At 49.6% G+C, this 20,146-nt stretch overlaps 1 protein-coding gene across 2 annotated transcripts in view; it reads left to right on the top strand.

The window, feature by feature from the left end:
* SFXN5 (sideroflexin 5) overlaps nucleotides 1–20,146 on the top strand; it is an 85,049-nt gene that overhangs the window by 42,576 nt on the left and 22,327 nt on the right. The window contains exons 10-12 of one of the 2 annotated variants that reach the window (XM_032187329.1): nucleotides 8,787–8,877; nucleotides 13,083–13,198; nucleotides 15,144–15,233. In XM_032187329.1, coding sequence (XP_032043220.1) covers nucleotides 8,787–8,877; nucleotides 13,083–13,198; nucleotides 15,144–15,233 — 297 coding nt within the window. Of the gene's footprint in view, nucleotides 1–8,786; nucleotides 8,878–13,082; nucleotides 13,199–15,143; nucleotides 15,234–20,146 lie in introns of those variants that run through there. The other variant, XM_032187331.1, reaches the window with a different exon arrangement.

Genomic DNA, 20,146 nt, shown 5'->3' on the forward strand with positions numbered 1-20,146 from the left:
GTAAAGAATTTCTTCCCTCCATCCATTATAAAACTATTCTCTTTCATTTTAAAACTGTCACCCCTTTTTCTTCTCTAGAGCAAGCTGGGGATCAATAACAGAATTACAGAGGCAGGAGCTTTACCAGATACTCTTCTTCCTGGTAGTTTTCCATATTTCTGGCTTGTCTTGCTCGCTGGCTGCTGCTCTGCTCTCCTACCAGAATTAACCCAGCCCCGTGTGGTGACCAGCCTGGCGTTGATGTGAGCTCCCACACTTCCTAACCTCATATAGATGTGTGCACACCAGCAGCTCTCCGTGAGCTGTTCCCTGCTGTAGCACAGGAGAGCTTCCCTATCCCTTCTGGTCTTTACTTCAAAACTTTTCCCACCTTGTGAATTCACTAAAGCAAAATGCTCCAGCTTGATGTGCTGCTGCTGCTCACCACCTCCCTCCAGCCACCGGCAAGCACAGCTGCAGCAGAGGGATGGTAACAGATCATTTCCCCTTGTTGGCATTAATTCCTCTCCGTTTTGGCAACAGGAGCAGATAGAGGGCAGGAGACATGGAGAAGTGATGTTGGCAGTTTTGTCACCCCGAGGAGCTGACAGGCTTTGGTAAGGAAGCCACTGTCCCGTGGTGGGACGGCTGATGCAGCTTTCTGATATCCCTGCTCCCTCCTGTGCTGCCTGCAGAGGAGCTGAAGCAAAAAAGACAGATCTACAGTGCAAAGGGGGCTTTGTGGCACCACCAGTGGTGGTGGGAGAAACCCATTCCCTGAAGCAGTGTGAAAACCAAGACCTGGGGATCACAGAAGTTGTTGCAAGCCAGCAGCGACCTGCTGGAACTGCAGGGTGGCTGTCACCACCGGTGACAAGCACGAGGGTGGCTCGTCAGGCTGCTGATACCACGCCACGATGGGCACACCGAGCTGGACTGCCACAGGGGTGCCAGAATTTTGTACACGCTGGCACAGCAGCTGTTTGGAGCTCTGAGGGGCAGAAGTTTTGTTGTAGGGGGCTGCAGCCCTCCGAAACCTACTGATGTGGCCAGGGGGACAGCAGGCTTCAGCGGGTTTTAGGGATGCTTCCTCCTTGCTGATGCTTGGAGGAGTTTTGTGTCTGTTGGATTAAGCTCTGGCACTTCAGGTGTGCTCGCTGGGGACCCTTGTAAAGCCAAGGTGAAGCCAGCCCACCCCGCTGTCCCCGTGCAGAGGAGCACGAGCTGCTGCAGAGGAGCCCTGCCGATCCCTGTTGCATCCTCAAAATCCCCACACAGAGCAGCCTAGAGAAAATCCTGCAGGCAGGGAGCGATTTTTTTATGTTGTAAATATCCGGATTAATAACCGGCGTCTCCTCGAGCAGTTTTCTTTTTTTTTTTTTTTGGTCTTTTAATGATGGTGACAAATAATTTAGCGCTCGCCTCAAGTTTCATTACGCTGGGTTCTGAAGGCCTCAAGCCCTCATTAACTGATCTCTGCTGTCAGTTAGCAGCAGATCACCTCCCAGTGTGAGCCTATTAGGACCAGATGACCTGAAAACAAGTGCCACTGCCTCCAGTGGTCTGCTGAGCCCCGGTATTAATTAAAGCGAGCCCCTTCCATGTTTGCAGTTGGCAAGCGACACAGGGAAAAGGCTGGTGGAGTGACAGAGCAGGCGAGTTGTGAGCGTGCCTCCCGTCAGCTTAACCCTCTGTGGCTTCATCCCGAGCGAGGGACAAACAAACGGCTTCCTCAGGCAGAGGGAAGAGCAGATTTTGGCTTTTCTCTTCTCGCGATTAAACTAGGAGCCTCGGCGAATCTTTGCAAATAACCTGATTATTCTCCCATTTCCAAGAGGGGGAAATTGCTGTCACGGAGAAGCAGCACGGACCCAGCTCTGGGTCTGGGTCCCCTGCTTTGCAGACCTTCGGGATGAGATTTTAAAGGAATTAATGTGATTTTTTAAGTATTCCTTTTCAATATTTGTCAGCATTTATTTTTTTAATATTTTTTCTCCTTTTTTCCCCTACTCCCAACCTGGTTCACAGTTCAGCTTTGGGTAAAGAAACCTCTTGCCAGGATTGCGTTTCTCCTCTGGCGTGTTACCAGTTGAAGTGATCACTTGTAAGGAGGTTGGAGAGGACATCAGGAGGAGAAACCTTCGGAGTGGCTGCAGGTAGAGAGGTGGAGGAGCCGATGCAGCAGATTTCCTCCACCTCTCACCCCCTTGCTCTTCACACAGGGCACTTGCACCCCGTTTTCTGAAGGCACCACGTCTGCAGACAGCTCTCACCACTCCTGGCGTCTCAGCGCCGTGTTTTTGGGACTCCCTATAGTTTGTGATTTCTGGTTACCCTTAGGTAACCTAGATCTGTGCTCCTCCTCCTGCGATTTTGGTTTATTTTTATCGTGTTCTCCATGCACCAGCCTCCCTCCTGCCTTTTGTTTTGATCGTTCCAGATTTACAGCTCTTCTGAACACGGAGTGGTAATTGTTGTTTTTTTTTTTTTGTTTTAACAATTGAGTGGATTCCTGGGATTAGGCCTTGGTTTCTGATAGCTGGCTGCTGTTCCTGATGCACAATTACCACCAGCTGGTTTTCCCGAGGAAGGCAAGCAAAGGCAGAGAGCAGCAATAAGAGCTGAGAAAGACCAAGAGTATTTTCATTTTTTCCCCCAAATATTCTAGCGCCAAGAACTCCACTAATCAGAGGGTTTGTAATTACACAGAAAATCCTTCCAGCAGGGAGAGACACACACACTCTTTGCTAATTCTGTCAAGCTTTTAAGAGGTTAAAAAAGGCTCCATAATCAAACCCAACTTGATTATTAATGCTGGTGATAACTTTTTTGCATACTTTATGTTTCTTAGTTTCTGATCCAGACTTGATTTGCCCTTTTGTTGCTCATCCTTTTTTGCTTCTGCCTCAGCTGTTTGGCACTGGGGCCTTCAAGTCTGACTTCAGCCCGAGGTGCTTCCTGCAGCTGCAGTTAAATGCATGCAAATCAAACCCCGTCAGGCCAAGAGCTGATCAGAGTGCTCTGCCTGCTGGGATGTCACTGGTGGAGAGAGCTGCAGGTTGGGGACCACGAGACCACGGTGGTGAGTCGCTGGGTTTCTCGCTTTCCCACTGTTTTCCCTGTTTTGGAGCAGAGCTTTGTGCATCAGGTTTTTAACTTCAGTGGTTGCAGCCTCAGCTTCTGCCGAGGCCACCCTGGAGGTGCCACGTGCATCGTTGTCCTCTCCTGTCCACAGGATGGGCTGGTTCTCCCCAGATAAAAAGGGAAATACGAGCATGTATTTGAGCTTGGGTACCTCCAGACTGGAGGGACAGAGGCTTGCCCCATCACAGAAGCAGCCAGCCTCCCTCCTTCAAATATTCTGGCTTTTGGGATGCTTGGGATTGTTCGTCTGTGGGCTCAGTGGGTGAGCGCTGCTTGGCTTTGGGCAAAAAACTGATGGTTTAAGCGAACCTGAGGCTGCAAGGATCTGAGCCAAGGTGCAGGTTGTCCTTCCAGCCTCTCCTGCCTGCTGAAGGCCCCTCTTGCAGCAAGAAATCTCTCCTGTCCTTGTAGATATCTTGTAGGTCATCCTGGGGCAACCTTCTCCTGTACAGAAGCCTCGGTGAGGTTATTTCTGAGAAAATACGACTCGTTTGTTGGAAAAGAAGCAGCAGCTTCCTGCAGAGGTGTCTGCACGAGGATGCCCTGCTGTCTGCCCGTGCTGCACGTCTAAATCTGGACAAAAAACAAACCAGAACTGGTGGATGTGTGGAGCTGCTTGCAGTCTGAGCTCTGCACAGCTTCTGTCACCCCTGGAAATGAGGCTTCTGGGGCCTCTCGGAGTTTCTGTAGGGTTTCTGCTTGGCTTCTGGTTTCTTGAAACGTGGTCGTTTGTCCTGGAGGTTTTTTTATTGTAGTTCCACGGGGTTCGTGGGTTATGATTCATGCAGGAATCTCGGCTGCAGTCAGAATGGGTTGAGCACAGAGGTTGTGCAAAACGTAGATTTGTTAACTTTACCTTTAGCTGTAAAAAAAAAACACCAACAACCAAAAAAACCCACAACGGTGCAGGAGTCTAACCAGCAAAGCCCAGTGTGTGTCTGAGAGACTGAAGCAGAGTTTGCTTTAAGACAAATGGACATTGCAAAAATGATGTTTTCAATCCAGGCTGTCTTTTTTTTCCACCCCAGCAAAAGCATCTTGTAAAATCAAAACGTGCTTTGTCTTAGAAACACCCCTTACAACCCAGGACATTCTCGCAGCCACGTGGGATTTCAGCAGGGAGATTTATTTACCTTCTCCTGAGGAAGCTGAGAGGTGAAGACTGCTCAGGCCTAAGCTTGCAGCTGTAAAATAATATCAGCGTTGTGCTGCTTGCGTCGCAGCCAGCTTTTGGCAATACCTGGCCCCGCGGCTCAGCGAGCTGTGTAGCTGCTGTTCACAGGGGATAGGTGTGCTTCGAAGTGCAGGCTTAAAAATCTGCCACCGGGGAGTGAGAATAACAAAAAAATGACATTTAAATACTGCAGCTCTGTCCTTAAAAAGATAAAAATAAATGAAGCTAGAGGACAGGGCGTTTATCCAAAGCTAGAGGAGAACCTAAGACATTAAGGAGATAAATCAGAGTGGGGCTGGCTCGTTGCACTCGGAAAATTCAAGAGCAGAAAAAAAACAGCATCTTAACCTCGTGTCCTCGTTCAGGGAGGGCAGGAACACTTGTTGGACCTAGGAGGTGCTCGGGCTGCTCTGCACATCTCTGCCTGGGACCAGGTGTAGCGGTCCAAAGCCCTCTTGTGCCGGTGCCGTGGCTGGCTGCCCGCTCTCCCTCCTCCCCGTGGCACCGAGCTCACACACACACACCACACACCATTTTTCGCTCTCCTCTCCAGGTGAAGGCGCCCCTGTGGATTTTTCTAATCCCAGCTCCCTCTTCCCGATAATTGTTTGTGAGCCCGCGCGGCGCGGCTGCATCGACAGCCCGCGGCTCTGCTGTGATGCCCGTAATCAGCTCGGGAGCCTCCCACTGCCCGGGGGCTGCTGTGGGGTGGTAGAGGGACCCGGAGGGAAAGGAGCAGGGTTGGGGCACCCTTGGGGATCAATTTTTATGGGGAGCTTGTGAGCACAGGTATTGACTGCGTGGCTTCATTTAACGAAGCTCAGGCAGCTTTTACTCCAAATTTTATCACCCGCTCCCCCAGCTGATATCCCCCCCTTGCTCCCGATTCCCCCATAAAGATTTATTCCCAAGGGTGCCCCCATCCTCCTCTTTCTTCCCCATCATCTGCCACATCCAATTTCTCTCCTTATCCCTGTTAATCCTTTTTCTCCTGCTCCTACCTCTCCTGCATTCTCACCTCTTTCTCCAAACCGTGCCATTTTCACCCATCAAAGCGCCCAGCTTGCTGCCCTTCTGCCTTCATTTTGGGTCTGACCAACCTCACCTCCTTCCCTGCTCTTTTGCTCCTCTCCACGTTCTCCCTCCACCCGGTTCCTTATTGCTTTCCCTTCCCTGTGCTCCTCCGTTCTGTTCTCCTTGCCTTGGTAAAGCTCCAGTTGGTAAGCGGCCCAGTTTCCCATCTCTCTGCCTCCATCTTCACCTCTCAGCCCTAATGAATGATTTTTTTTTCCTTCCTTCTCCTAATGCTCTTTTCTTTAGTTCGGCTGGATGGGGCTCATCAGATCCAATTAGTGCCATGGTGTTTTAATTCAGCAATCTGGTGATTTGGGGGCTGAAGGATAAGCTCCCTATGAGCCATCCCCTCCTTCTCCAGTGTCTCAAAGTCACTGGGACCAGTTTGTGCTCTGGTGTTCCCTTTTTGCCCAAAAGCTGCTGAAACCTGGGAAAGTCGAATCCCTTAAATCAGCAGAGACCTAACCAACGTGGTGAGTGGAGCGTGGAGAGCTGCCCAGCAGCATCCACCTTGCGTGTGGCCTCCTGTTTTATAAATATTGTCAAAATTAAGTGAAATAATTTCTTTGCAAGCAAACCGCTGATGCATTTACCACCATGAAACTGGTTTGAGAGCAGTGGGGTCGGATCTCTGTCAAGTGGCTCAGTAGTTGCCAGCCTTAGGCAGGCAAATCCCATTTCTCAGGCTTCAAAAATACTTAGAGAGGGAAAAAAAGTTAATTTTTAGTTAATTTTCAAAGTAAAAAGTTTTTTTTTTTTTTCTGTCACGTGGTTTTCATGCTTTTTAAATTCTTGTCCTAGGGGTTATGAAGTCAGAACTTTTGAGGATGGGAAGGGAAAGAAAAGGAAAGGGAAATGGTGGGTGATTATTACGCATCCAACAGCACCAGCAGCGTGCAGCCCTGGTTTTGTGGAGCAGGATTTCGGCAGCAACCGTGCTGTAACAGCCCCAAAACCGAGCTTTCCCCTGCTTGTCAGGATGCTCCATCAACCAAAATGAGCAAAGGCTTTGTTGAAAGAACCCCCAAAGAAAAAAAAAAAAAGGCAATTTAAAAGAGCTGGATCTGTCCCCTAGTCTGGGCTGCAGCCTGGGAATATCCTGAACCAGTTCTGCACTGAAATTGTGATTTAAAATGCATCGCCTTGCCAGAAATTAGACATCACCAGCGTGGAGATCTTCATCCGATAAGGCAGCAGAGCTGAATGGGCACCGCTGGGGGGGGGGGGTTTAATTTGAGCTCCCGTCAATATCTATCTTGGGAGGGGAATAAACACCCTGAAAAAGGCACATTTCCATGGGCTGGGCTGCAAAGGGAGCCCATCTGGAGGCACCACGGCTGCTCTGCTGAATCCCACCTGACGCCGCGACGTGTCTGCGCAGCGCCAGCGCGGTGGCTCCCGGAGCTGTGACTCAGGCTGTAGGCAGCGTGGTGATAATAATCCTCCCGCGGCTGTTTTTCTCAGCTCCCGGGATGAATTCGACTCCGTAGTCGGTGTTCTTGGGCCAGCCCCTTAGGAATTAAAGCCCCCTTTTAGCCCTGCCTGTCGCTGGTGGAGGGGGCTGGGATCGGGGGGCACCCGCCCGTGGCCGGGCGCTGTCCTAGGGGTGCTGCCATCCCCTTGGTGACCTGCAGGAAGGGGACCACGGGTTGGCCAAAATCATCTTAAAAGTGTTAAAAACAAAGCCTTATCACTCTCCTAAATGCAGTCCTCGTGTTGGGGGTTTGGGAGACGGGGTTTCAACCCGCAGCAAGGTTGAATTTCATTTTTGCAGCGGGGTGGCTGCTGGAAGTGGAGGAGCTCCCAGGCTGTTTCCAGAGCTGCTGCTCTTCCACTCCCCGTTCGAATCCTTCCATCGAACCCACAAGCAGAGGCTGGAAACCCAAGGAAATTTGGGATCCACAGAGATTAGCTGTCTCCGGGCTATAAATACCCGAATCCACGGGGCAGCACCAGCGACGCCAGCTGAGAGCTGTTGTAGCTTTGCTTTTCCAGGCACGTTTTTTGGGCTGGTGTCTGGAAGCGTTCAGATTCTGCAAATCCCAGTACTCGGGAAATGTAAGAAAATAGCATTCGGTCAGTTTTGAGTGGGAAGAAGAAGGAGACAAAACCCTTATTCGTGCCGGGAATAAGAAGAAACACCGCGGGGATGCTCCTCTCTTGGGATCAGCCAACGTGGCCGAGGACGGGAGGAAAGGATCCCTTTGGGGTCTTGGTGGAGGCCTTGCGGGGTTCTGGAAATGCTCCATGGGTGTTGAAAACCAGAAATGTGCTTATGCAGGGCTTGCCCAGCAGTTGTGCTTCTCCACATCTTCCTCGCAGCCTACAAAGAGACGAGATGCGCTGCGGATGCATGTATAATGTAGCAGCTTGCAAAATATGTTCTCCCATGCTTGGCTTTTTTTTTTTTAAAAAAAAAAAAAAAAAAGCCCCCAAATCACTATTTGCTGGCAGGTTTTTGGCTTTGGCTGATTTTTTTTTTTTTTTGAGTTTTTGCTGCATTTTTGGCTGAAAACGTTTTGGCCAGGCACTGCGAGCAACTTCCATTTTCGGCCGAAAATTCCCACACTCGGGGGCCGTTGGGTTTCGGTTTTGTTTTTCGGCTGAGAGAGAATAAATATTGAGGGTGGGGGGAGTGATCTGAAGGCAGAATAGGTTCCCCGCGAGTAGGTCGGTTTAGTTAATGACCCCGTTTCTGGGGCTGGTTTAATGAATAACCCCATTTCTGCTGGAAGCAAACGCTGGTGGAGGTTCTCCAATTATCGCCGATGCCCAACGGCAGGGCTGCGAAGGCAGGGAGTCTCCTCCGCGCTGCCTGCAGCACGTCTGCCGTGCCTTGCATCCCCGCAAAACCATAGAAATCTGCATTATTCAAGCGCTGGAGGAGGCAACAAAAAAAAGATCTGCGGTTACAATGAGCTGCCTCCCTTCTCTTGCCTCTTCGTAGCTCCGTTATGGCCCAGATGCTCGTGTTGGAGGGAGGTGCGGGGGTTTTTCGTGGCCCCACAAAGAGGGATGAGTTGTGTTGGGGCAACCACCACCAGGGATGTGCATTTTTTTTTGGGGTTAGGACCCCCCAGCCCCAGCGATTTTGTGCTAGGAGGGAAAGCCAGCAAGGAGCAGCTGGGAAAACGCTGCAGGAAGGGGTGAAAACGCAGCGAGGGGCATTCCCCTAAGGGCATCGCAGGGGGTTGTAGCCTGATTTTTGGCTGGAAATGGCTTAAATTCCATCAAGGGTTGAGCCCAAAGCAACAAAAACCTGTGGCACCAGGGGTTTAGTCCTCAAGAGGAGCATGGAGAGAGACCCCAATGTGTCACTGCAAAGGGTGCTTGTGTTGTCTGCGAGTTGTGGCTTCTGTCCTGTTCCTGTTGGCTAAATGTTGCCCTTTCTCTGTGTTATTTTTTCTCTTCAAAGGTTGGCCTTAATGTTCTGGTGCAGAGAGCGAACAAGTTTACCCCCGCCACGCGTCTCTTGATCCAGAGGTTTGTGCCATTCCCTGCTGTCGGTAAGAAATGCTGCCTTTTTTCTGTATTCACCTCGCCCTACGCCAACACAAAGCACCAAAACATGTCCTGGGCTCCTGCCTCTCTGCTGTACCCTCGTGGGAATGGCCAGGATGCTGCTGAGCCACAGGAAAACTCAGCCCAGAGGCGGTGTGGCAGCTTGGAGAGCCCCATCTGGCTGCACTTTCCTCTTCCAGGCAGCTGAAATAACCACCATGGGCTTTTTAAAATTATTTTTCCCGCAGAAATGGAGTGAAATGCTCCTGCTCTGAATGCACGGATTTCTAAGAGCCGCTGATTTAAACAAAAAAGACCGATGTGCATGGAGAATTCGGGCTGCTGCGGGCTTGTTAGGGCACAAAATAACGTTCTGTGGTTTGTCAGGGGACTGCCAGTGTCTGGGGACATGTGGGGGACTCAGGCTTTGCTAAATCCCGTGGCTGCAGCATTCAGCAAATTGTGAGTTGGTTTAGTTGGGAAGAAATCTTCAGTGGTGTCAGGGTTATTTTACATCTATATCTACATATCTCTCTATATTTTTATATATAGATATATTTTAATACATTTTTAATATATTATTTTATATCTATATATTTTATTTTCCATAAAGACAGTGCAAACACTTCTTTGTCCAAGCACAGAGGAAACCAGTTGCCCAAGGGTTTTGCTCCCGGGTGCAGGTCCCTTCTCAAACTCCTTGATCCCAAACTTCCCTTTGAGCTTTTCCCTTTGCAGTCCAAATTCTCAGAGCTTCTTCCAAGCGTGACCGAGTTGCCTCCTCTGGTCCTTCTGCTCCTTTTCTTTGCACAGAGCCCATTGCTCTGCCCCTCCTGCCTGCAGTTCCCAGGTTTTGGGGCCTTTTTTTCCCTCTTTTCCTACCAGAAAACCAGCTGCTTGCCCTTCGTGCAGAGCAGGAACAACAGGGATTAGGGTCTCAGTTGCATTTCTGAGCACTCGGCTTTAACACAGGGCATCTGGGGATGTTGCTGTTGCTTCTCCAGAGCCTATTTTCAGAGCTTTTCAGCTTCCTTTTGCTTTTTGGAGCCAGGAGGGCACTGGAGGTGAGCACCAGCCCCCAGAGGCTGCTCAGGGGCTGGGTTGGAGGCAGAGATGCACGCGGGAAGCCTTCACCTCCGGGCTCTTCTGTTTGTGTCCCAAGGTGTCGGGAGCAGGAGGTTACGCCTTTGTCAGCATTGATTGAGGGCCCGTAATTAATTTGTTTAGCCCGTAATTAATTCTCCCGTTCTTCTTTTATTTGTGTACTGTCATGCTTCATTATGTGCCAGGACATCAGGAATCCTCCTACTAATTGCTGTTTTGCGGCTCCGAAAGCTGCAAGTCGCTGCTTTGCAGACCTGGACAAACTGTTTAATTAAGGACGTGCCTTCCCCTTGCTTCTGGGCTGCCAGCCCTCAGCAGAAGGGCAGGATTTAACATTTTCTACGCGAAAAGCCAGGAGCTGGTGCTAGCCTCTTGCTCCACCACCGTGCACAGCATTGAGCAGATTCCCCTTGCATCTTCCTTCCTCCCTCTCCCCATCCCACTGACCCAGGCTGAGATGCTCTTGGCAACGTGTCCATCTCCTCAGCGCCCTGAAACTGTTCTTCTCACCCAGCAAACCAAGCAGAAATGCTGCCTACAGGATATATTTCACAAACCTGCACACGGGGCAGCCCGTGGAGGTGGCCAAAGCTCCGTGTGTGCAGCTGGGTTGGCACAAAAGGCTTCGCGCTCGCTGTCAGCCACCCCAGCACATCATCTCTTCACCAGGAGGGTGGTTTTTGGGGCAAGAGGGCCAAATCTGGAGGAATTTCACCAGGAAGGAGCGTTGTGGTGGTGTGTTCTGGAGCCTGGCTGCTCCCAGGGCTGAGCAAGCAGGAGCTGGAACCTTTTTCAGGCTCCAAAACCCCTCAAAGGTACCCAAAACCCCCAAAGTTACTTCCCAGGCCTGCTCCAGAGGAGGTTACAGCTGGTGGAACGATGCCCCTCGGAGGGAAGGGAGGTGAGGAGGAGGAGGCTTTTCTTCTCCCGACAAACATTTCTGTGGTTCGGTTATTTTTTATTTTTGTTCTGTTTTAAATGGGGTTAAATCTGTGAAATGTGTTGCTGAGGCTGTGCACATGGGCATGTCTGAGCCCCCTGGTTTAGAAATCCGTACAGAGAGAGTTCAGCAGTGGATTGCTTTGTACCCAAATCCAGTTTCAAATAAGTGCTTTCCCAAGAGTAGTTTCTATGCTTTTACCATTTTTTTTTTTTCCCCAAATTCTGAAAATCAAATTGTCTATGCGTGTATTTGTGCATTTCCCATTTCCCTTTGTGTCTGACACCTTCAGAGAGCCCAAGTTTACCTGCAACAGGATTTCTGCTTTCTGTGTGTGTGTTACTGAAGCAAACCAGGGCTTGTCTCAGACAAACATGCTGGAATCGGGTCTTGAGTTTGGGATGCGGACAACGAAGCCCTAGATATAAAGATTCAGAGACACATTTTGGTGTCTGGTGAGCATCACCAGATGTTTTGGGTCTGGAAACATCACCCCGAACCTCACAACCTGCGTGGCACAGAGCATCGCTGCTGGCACGGTTTGGCTGCCAGCTACAAGTCCAGAGCATGGCAGTGTTTTTAAAAAAAAAAAAAAAAAAAAAAAAGGGACTAAACTTGCTTTAATGAAATGCTTGTTTTGTTTTTTTATCACAGGGAGTTTGATAGATGGGAAGAGTGGTCCAGTAGTTAGAATATTAAAGAGAGAGACAGAGTGTGCGTGTGTGTATGTTCCTCTTATTCTGGAGTGTAAGGAGCATTTGTCACCACAAATCATCCTTGATTGCAGGGAGCTGCGTTCATATAGGGCTCACCCACCCACCACCCGCAAAAAATTAGACATTTGTTATATGACATGAATTGAGATTAATTAGCGAATATTAACCCGTCAAGCAGCACAGAAGCACATTTTTGGAAGCAGCGGTACCGCAGCAACAGTGGGCTTGCAGTAGTTCTGGGTGGAAAAACAAAACGTGTTGGGGAGGGGGGGGGGGGGTTGCTGGAAAATGCCAGCTTTTATCAGAAACAAAAGTTTTGCAGGAACGAGCAGCTCCTCTTCGGAAAATTTTAAGAATTTCCTGCAGGGACTTGGAGACCTCTGCGAGGATCCTGGAGGAGAGCTGCTCCCGGGGAGGATGTTTGTGAAGCACGAGCCCCACACGGAGCTCTAGGAGCAGGATTTGGGGTGATTCTGAGAAGGCAGCAGTGCAAAAAGCTGGGAAAAGGGAGATTTTAGGGGAAGGGAACCAGATCTGTCCCCACCTGAGCCTCAGGTGCGAGGTTGTGATTTCTCAGCAGCCAGCTCGACGGCTCCAAAAGAGCGGTGATGTCCTTCTTCCCCTCCCAAAGAGGAATTATCCCCTTTTTTTGCCAGGTGACTGCACTGCATCAGCCCTGAAGTGCCCATTGGGGGTTCTCAGAGCCCGTCCACGGCAGACAGCAGGGCTGGGGGAATCGGGGATGCTGCAGGGGGACTCAGCCAGGGCCCCCCTGGGAGCATCACGAGGTTTGGGTTTGGGTTGCCCTCGCCCCGTGGAGTTACAGCGGCTGAAGTGAGCTTGGGCAGCCCGCACGGGGCTTTTGTCCCTGCTAGGAAAGGTGTTATTAAGCAAACAACCACAGCTCCAGCTCTGGAGTAAGTCCACAGAGCCACTTTCCCCCTAAAACATGGAAGATGAGGGCAGACAGGCAGCAGAAGCACTCTTAACAGGGTACGGATCCCTAAAAGCAACCCAACCTTGTCTCTTTTGATTCAAAGAAAACTTCTGCCCTCCTCAGAGCTCAGACCTAAGCTGTCCTTCATAGCTCAGTGGAATCCCTTGCCATTTATTTCCATCACACCTGCTAAATTCATTATTTCAGAAGAGTTTCCCCACTTTCTTTGCCCGCAGACCTGGTTTGGCCTGGTAGATCAAAACATCAGGCGGAGAAGTGCTGCTATTTCTTTGTGTCAACGTGTTTCTGATCGTGGCGAATAAAAGGAGATGATTATTATGCACGCTTCAGAATCACATCTCACTCTCAGTACCAGAGTGAGTCCTTGACTTTAAGAAACTTCTTGGCAGACGGATGAAATCAAAGCTGAAGGGATGTCGTGGAGAACAGAAGCTTGCCATTTGGTATTGACCAGGGCTGCACTGCTAATCATCATGCTTTTCTCATCCTCAGCTAGTGCCAATATCTGCAATGTTGTCCTGATGAGGCACACGGAGCTGGAGGAAGGAATCGATGTCCTGGACAGCAACGGAAACATCGTTGGGTCTTCCAGAATCGCTGCAAAACACGTAGGTACCTGTGGTGCACCTGGGGAACGCTTACACGAGCACCTACACAGCTCCCACAGCTGTAGGAGCTGATGGCTTGAAAGAGCTGGAAATAGGTGAGCTGTATGTATCATGCACGAAGAATTAAGCAGCAGAATTTAGTGCCTCTGTGTAGCCACGCGTGCAGCAGGGTAGCCCCAGAGCTGAGCGTGCTGGTGGGCACGAGCGTGGTGGCTGGTGTCCTGCTTTGAGAGGGAGCAGGCTGACATCAGGAAGATCCTCTGCCACCCTGCTGCATTCACAGCCTTCGCATTTCTTTGTGGAAACTTGTAAGCGGTTGATGTCGAACGCGAAGCAAAGATAACTTACACCTTTTTCTAAATGAGGAAGACTTCATTTTCGAGCTGAGGAGCTGTTTAACCCTTGCCATGGTAAAGCTGCGCTAACGACTGCCAACCCGAGCTCTGTGAGGGTAGCCAGATGTTTTTATCCTCGTGCTAACACCTGGTTTGTTTTCCCCTGTAACCTTCTCCGCTCCGCCATCTGCTTGCAATTATTCCCCTTTTCTTCCCTCCTTACATAGTTTTGTCTTCTGAGCATCATCTGATTGTCTGAGGCATGTTGTTTCCAAGTGGGCTTTAATCTGAAATGTAAAGCATGTACAGAAGCACACGCCCAGGCAGAGGAGTTAATAATATAATGCTTGGCATTTCTCTCGCTCCTTCTGTCCAAGGCTCTTAAGGCACTTCATAGACAGCAATTAATGTACAGATTTACAGTCTTCAGCGAGAAATGGGAGATCTCTAATATTTCTCCATATTGATGTTTAACAGGGAGCTTAAAACAATCTGTTGAAGGGCTCAGAGATACTTGTTGGAGCCAGTTTTCCTCACTTAACATCGCTGGCTTCACGACCCCGCTTCCCCTCTCCATCCTAATGGTCTAGGGGAAGACAGACAACACGGAACATAAGTATTAAAACTGAAGGGACTGATTTAAGTGGAGTTCAGGCATCAGACTTGTGAGGACTTTTGCTCAGATGTCATCTTGTCCTGACGCATCTTCCTGAGTCGCACAGCGCTGGGTTCTGTAGTGTAAAATTTGGCAGATCCTTGGCGTTAGATCTGTGCCTCTCCAAAATCTCCTCTTCCTTTGGAAGGATTGGGTGCTCCCAAGCCTGGTCGGATGTGTACGTTTCAGCTTTCCCATCCCAAACCTGTGGTAACCTCTGCCCAAGGCTGGCAAAGCCCCACACACGGGCGCAGTGCTTGGGGCATCCCAAGGGGATGCTGCCAAAAGTGGTTGGAAGAGGTAAGTGAAGGAGGCACAGTGATGTTTATACGCTTTCTAGAGCCCTGATGATGATGTTTAGGTGGTTTATAAGTGTCACGCTGCCAGGCTGTTCTGTTTGGTGCTTCCTGGTGAATCTTGCCAGGCAGAAAGCACCCAGAGAGGGACGCCGATAGCTCTGCAGTTGGGCATCCTCCTGCAAAAGGGAGCCCAGCTTGTTACGGTGCTTTTCAGTAAACCACTGCAGGTTAAGGTAGAGAAACTAGTCTCAGATCAAACAATTAGGTACTACATTGAAATTTAAACTCATTTAAAGGAGAAGAGATTGAGGCTGCTGCTTAACCTGAGCCGAGATATTTCTCCTTGCAGCATCTGCCAGGCAGCACCAACATCTTCATGTGGGAATACCACAAGGTGGCTGAGCGCTTTTGGTCCCATACAGTAACATCAGAGAAGCTATTAGGTGCATGGCCCTACTCCCTGCATTCATCTCTCTGTTTCTTCCACTGGATTTATAACCACCCATCATTCGTAGCAACAGAGCAAAAATCAGTTCTGTACAGAGCTGACAGCAGAGTTGAAGATGGGTGTTGATACATTTGTTCACATACACAACACAAGAAAATGGGATTGGTTTTAAATGTCTTGGGTCTATTTATTTGTTTTTCCTTTCCAGGCACTGCTAGAAACGGCCCTGACAAGAGTGGTCCTGCCGATGCCTATACTGGTTCTACCTCCAATTATTATGTCCATACTGGAAAAGTAAGTGGTGGGTACTCTGTAGGGGGGTGTTTTTCAAGGGGAAGGGAGAAAAGATCCTCAGCAAGTATTATAATATGATATTTCTTAGAATTTGTTCATCACAGACATTTTTGGGCTTATTCAGCTGTTCATGTTCCAGCATTTTTGGCCATTGTAGGCTGGTAAAGTGTTACATTGATGTGGTTATTTTAAATCATCTTTCTGAGCCTCCAGCAGTTTGCATAACTGTGTTGTGTGGGGCAGCATGAGCCCAAACTCTCTGAATTCAGTGGGAAAGGGTTCAGAAGCTCTCGGTCCTGCGTGCAGCAAACACTGGGGCTGCCACATGGGGTCAGAGGAAAGGTGCTCAGGCAGCGCTGGGGACCAAGTGCTGCGTCCTGGCCACTGCGGGGCTCGTTTATGCCTTGTCTGAACTCACTTCTGCTCTCTTGCAATAACCCTCTGAGGCCTGGAGGCACGGCAGGGTAAAAAAAAATCATTTTGTTTGCTTTAAACTCATCTTTGATCAAGCTTCTTCCTTCACCTCACATTGCGGGGGACTGCAAATAGGAGGTTTCTATTCACCACCTCCATTTCATTCATGACCACAGGACTTCTGCTGGGTTTCCCTCCCTCCCTCCTGCCTGTCTCCAGCCCTGGCTAACTCCAGGCTGTGCCAGAGCAGAGAGGCAGAGCTCAACCCATCACAGCTTTCCGCAGAAATTTGCTTTCCCATCCCTGTTTAGGACAGGATCTCTCCTGCTCGATGTCGCCACGGAGCACCGGTGCTAGGAGCGTGGGTAGGGTTATTATTTCCAACCTAACCATCTCCTCTCACGTTTCTTACTAACAAAAAGCCCCACCAACCTGCCCTGACCTTTGGATGTTCTCCCCACCTTGCTTGCCAACACCTCCGCTTTTAATTCTGCTCAGAGATGTTCAGAGCCCAGCTGTTTTGTCCTTTGGGGCTCCTCTTTAGGATCTGCCTTCCTGTCCCATCCCATCCCATCCCATCCCATGGAGGCTCATGGCCCGTGCTGGGGTGGGGATCACCTTGCCTTGGTTTGGAGACTGATTAGTGCATTGAAAGATGGGGGTGCTAAAGGGCTTGCTGCCTTTGTCCCGACAGCCAAGCTGGAAGCACTCTTTAAACAAATTTGTTGATAATGGCTGCTCTAAAGCACTCCACTGACAAAGTAAATAGCAATTAGCACGATTAGGGATTGACCCATAGCTTTGGTTAGCCTTGTGTGCCCTTGTAGAAACACCCCTGGGCAGTTTTCTCTCCTTAACGGAAGGCTGGGTCCGCTTCTGTAAATCCTGAGTTTGATTTTTAGCACCCAGATTTTAAAAGATTTTTATTGTCTGCACCCCTGCAGCACTCAGAGGCTCACACCAGGACCAGTCCTTCCCGTGACCTGGGTGTGGGGAGAAAGACAGCAACAAAAACTCTGTTTTGGAAACTCTGAAATGAGTTTTCAGCCCTTCCTGGCCAACACATTCTGGCTTTTTTTTCCTCTTTTTTTCCTCTTTTTCCCAAGGGACCGTGGTGGCTCCCTGCAGCAGGGCACAGTCTTGTAGCTGGAGACCCTCAGGGACCGGGTGCAGATTCCAGCCCTGCTGATTTTTGTGCAGAGCGTTTGATTTCCTCTTCGTACTCCTCCTTAACACAAGCTGCATCCGTGCTGCAGCCTTTCCTGCTCCCACACCCTGCGTCACCAACACGTATCAGTGCAGCCTGCGATCCCCCAGCCTGTGATCTACCCACAGGATCCACTGGGGACCAGCTCACGAGTGACCATGCCTTTCCTGGGGCTTGTGCAAGTCATGCACAAGAGCAGGGGCTGTCGCTTCTCTTCCTACCTCAGTGTGTGCACAGCTGCCCTACTCCAAATTCAGATGCCTGATTCCAGCCTTTATAAAAGGACAAACTTCTCTCCCTGCCATTCACGGATCTCTGCTGCTCCATTTATCATGAACAGACAAAAATCTTTATGTGCAAAGCCTCAAAGTTTCATAGAAACTCGGTCAAAGAATGATCATCTCCAACAGGAGACATCAAGGACCATCACGGACCACAACCTTAAATAAAACTAATAACAGGACTTGCTTTGCTCTCGGGCATCATCACCTCCTGCACTGACACCGTGTGGGTTACCAAAGGCACCTGTGCTTTGGGCAAGACTTACTGAAACTGAGATTATCTGACAAGCTAAAATGTGATTATCTATATTATTATAAATGAGATTATCTGTCAAGCTAAAATGTGGACCTAGACGAGGTTCTCTTCCAAAAGTCGTCGTTTTATCTGATGGATTTCATCCAGGTGTGCAAGAGGATGGCTTCCTTCTCACAGCCCCTGAATGATATAAGATGTGTGGGCACTGATTTTTGCCTAAATTCTACGCAGAGCTTTGTGGCTACGGTTTTATTTCCCTTTATGTGTCTTTGGATTCCTGGAAGTGTGAGTGAGAAACAACAGGGAGAGGTTTTGGGGTGTAGATTGGCCACGCGGAGGTTGTGGGGTGTGAAAGCATCCACCTGGCATGGAAGGTGTCCCTTCCCATGTCCAAGGGGTTTGCAGTCCAGGCGTTGATTCTCAGATCTTTTAAATGAAGTCAGAGGTGAAACCTCATGTTGGAAAAAAAAAAAAAAAAAAAAAAAAGGAGCATTTGCTGAAAAGTTTAACTTTTTTAATGTAGTAAAACTTTAATTAGACTTTTTATTGGGGGTCACATCCAGGCTTGTATCATCAGTTTATTTACAGAAGTCCTTGTGGTGCCCATAGATGGGAATGACAGGAGTGACCGTGCTGCAGCTGCCTGGGGGTCTCGCACCACCCCAGGAGCAAGCCGCCTTCTCCCAGCAGCAGTTTTTGAATCCAAAGCTGCTCCCTCCTTTTTGTCTCGGCGTTCAGAAAGTTTATTTTAAGTGGCCAGTTCCTGGTCGTCGTCTTTCCACTTGGATCCAGGTCTTTCCTCTCTCTCAGCCATCTCTCCATCTGCATGTTTTAACTCCCCCAGCTGCCTCTCTCGTCTCTTGTGCCATTTTTTTCAGCTCTCTTGGCTTCTCTCATCTCTTTGCCTGCTGTGTATTTTAACTCCCGGGGCCGCCTTCTCTGCTCTCCAAGTAATTCAATGTTACCTCCCACTGCCGAGCGCCGCAGCGCTCCATTCTTTCCCCATGTTTCATGCATTTCCTGCTGCTTGGACGCTCTGTTGAGGCAGCTAACATATAGAATCGATGTTTATTTTGAGACTGCATATGCCACGCGGGGAACACGGTGTCAGTTATTCTGTGCAGATGTATTCTCGTTTAAGTTTTATAAATAATATCTGTGCTGGCAACTTTAATAGGGAGAAATAGTGGTTTCACGTTGTCTGCAAGGTGGAGAGGAGTCATCTGTGGGATCGCAGGTCGGCTGACTTCAGATCAGAAAGGAAAAGTTTGTTAGTACCCCCGTGTCACAGAGATGTGGGGACAACTGCATCTACTGTGTTAAGGTGGATTCCTTGCACTTCAAACGTTTTCCTTTATTCGTACGCTTCTGCGAATCCTTTTATGTGATGGGATTTGAGAACCTGCACGGGTTTCTCCCAGAAAGGACCAGTAATGGGGCCATCACCCAAGGCATCTCCTGTAGTCTTTGTCAGGCTTCTGACTCCTTGCAGAACTGGAGCCCAGCACGCACAGTCTGTGTGCAGAGCATCCAGATCTGTGCACGTCCAGCCTTGGGTTCCCCTGAGCTCCGTGGTAGGAAAACTGAAATTCGGTGCAATTTGGTTCACGTGCTCAGGACAAGGGATGGACAAGCAGACCGCAGCTCAGCCCACCAGCAACGTCTGCCACGGACACTTTGAGGCAGTGGAGATAGAAGAACTTGAGTCCTTCTCTTCTTTGTCTCCTTATCCTAAAGCCTCTCCTCTACCTCTCAGTACAGGCAACCTCAAAGGGTCTGAAGCACAGAAGATGGCCTGAGGATGGCCTCCAGGAGCTCACGTATGTCAGGCTAGACAAGAGCAGTCCCCAGAGCTGCTGTGCAGAGCTTATAGGGTGAGATAAAGCTGGAGCTGTTGGGAATGGGCAGAAGAGATGTGTCCCTGAAAGAGGAACGCTTCTACACCTCCTTCACCACCACATCACCCTGATCTTGAGGCTTGCAGAGCTGCTAGCACCACAGCATCCTCACACGGCAGCTGTCAGGGCTGTTTTCCTCTAAATCTCATCAAATTAGGGCCGTTCCCAGGCTGGATCAATTTGCAGAGCTGCTCAGGCATAGCTAAGCCAGACTAAAGTGGGAAAAATGGATTGTTTTGAGGGATACTTGGTGCTCGGACCATGGCTCGATGGTGCTGGCTTTCTTAGCCTTAAACCACGTTTTTCACTGCAGAAATGAGAGTGAAGTAGGAGGTCCTGGACCTCGTGCTCGTGGCCTTTTGCTGGAGATATCACCCTTTAGATCTGCGTGCCGAAGGTTTCCTACAGGTGCTCTTCTTCCTCTTTCAAGTGCAAAGTCTCTCCATCCAGCTAAACCCTCGGTGAAGTTTGTTTGAGCCAAACAGCTGCCAGCAGTGACACCTTAAACTGCCGTGGCTGTTTCCAAAGTAAACATTGAAACTGCTCCTTTAATTATGTCAATCAAGCAAAAAAAAAAAAAAAATAAAATCCCCCAACATCTCTCCCTTTGCATCTGCTGTGTCCCCTGGAGCAGGCTCCGAGTCCCTAGCTGCAGCAGGAGATGCTCTTGAGCGTGGACAAAGCCCTGGTGGCCTGGAGTGGCAGGCAGAGCCCTGGGTTGTTAGAGGAGCCCTATTTTCCTGAAATGACCCCAAACGAGTGAGAAAAGCTCAAACACCCTCTGCAGAGAGCAGCAAAGGTCCCTCTGAAGCACGACGTGGCACGGTGCCGGCTCCGGCAGGTTCTGAGCACGGCAGGGAT

The sequence above is a fragment of the Aythya fuligula genome, chromosome 4, assembly GCF_009819795.1.
Source record: "Aythya fuligula isolate bAytFul2 chromosome 4, bAytFul2.pri, whole genome shotgun sequence".
Taxonomy (NCBI): Eukaryota; Metazoa; Chordata; class Aves; order Anseriformes; family Anatidae; genus Aythya; species Aythya fuligula.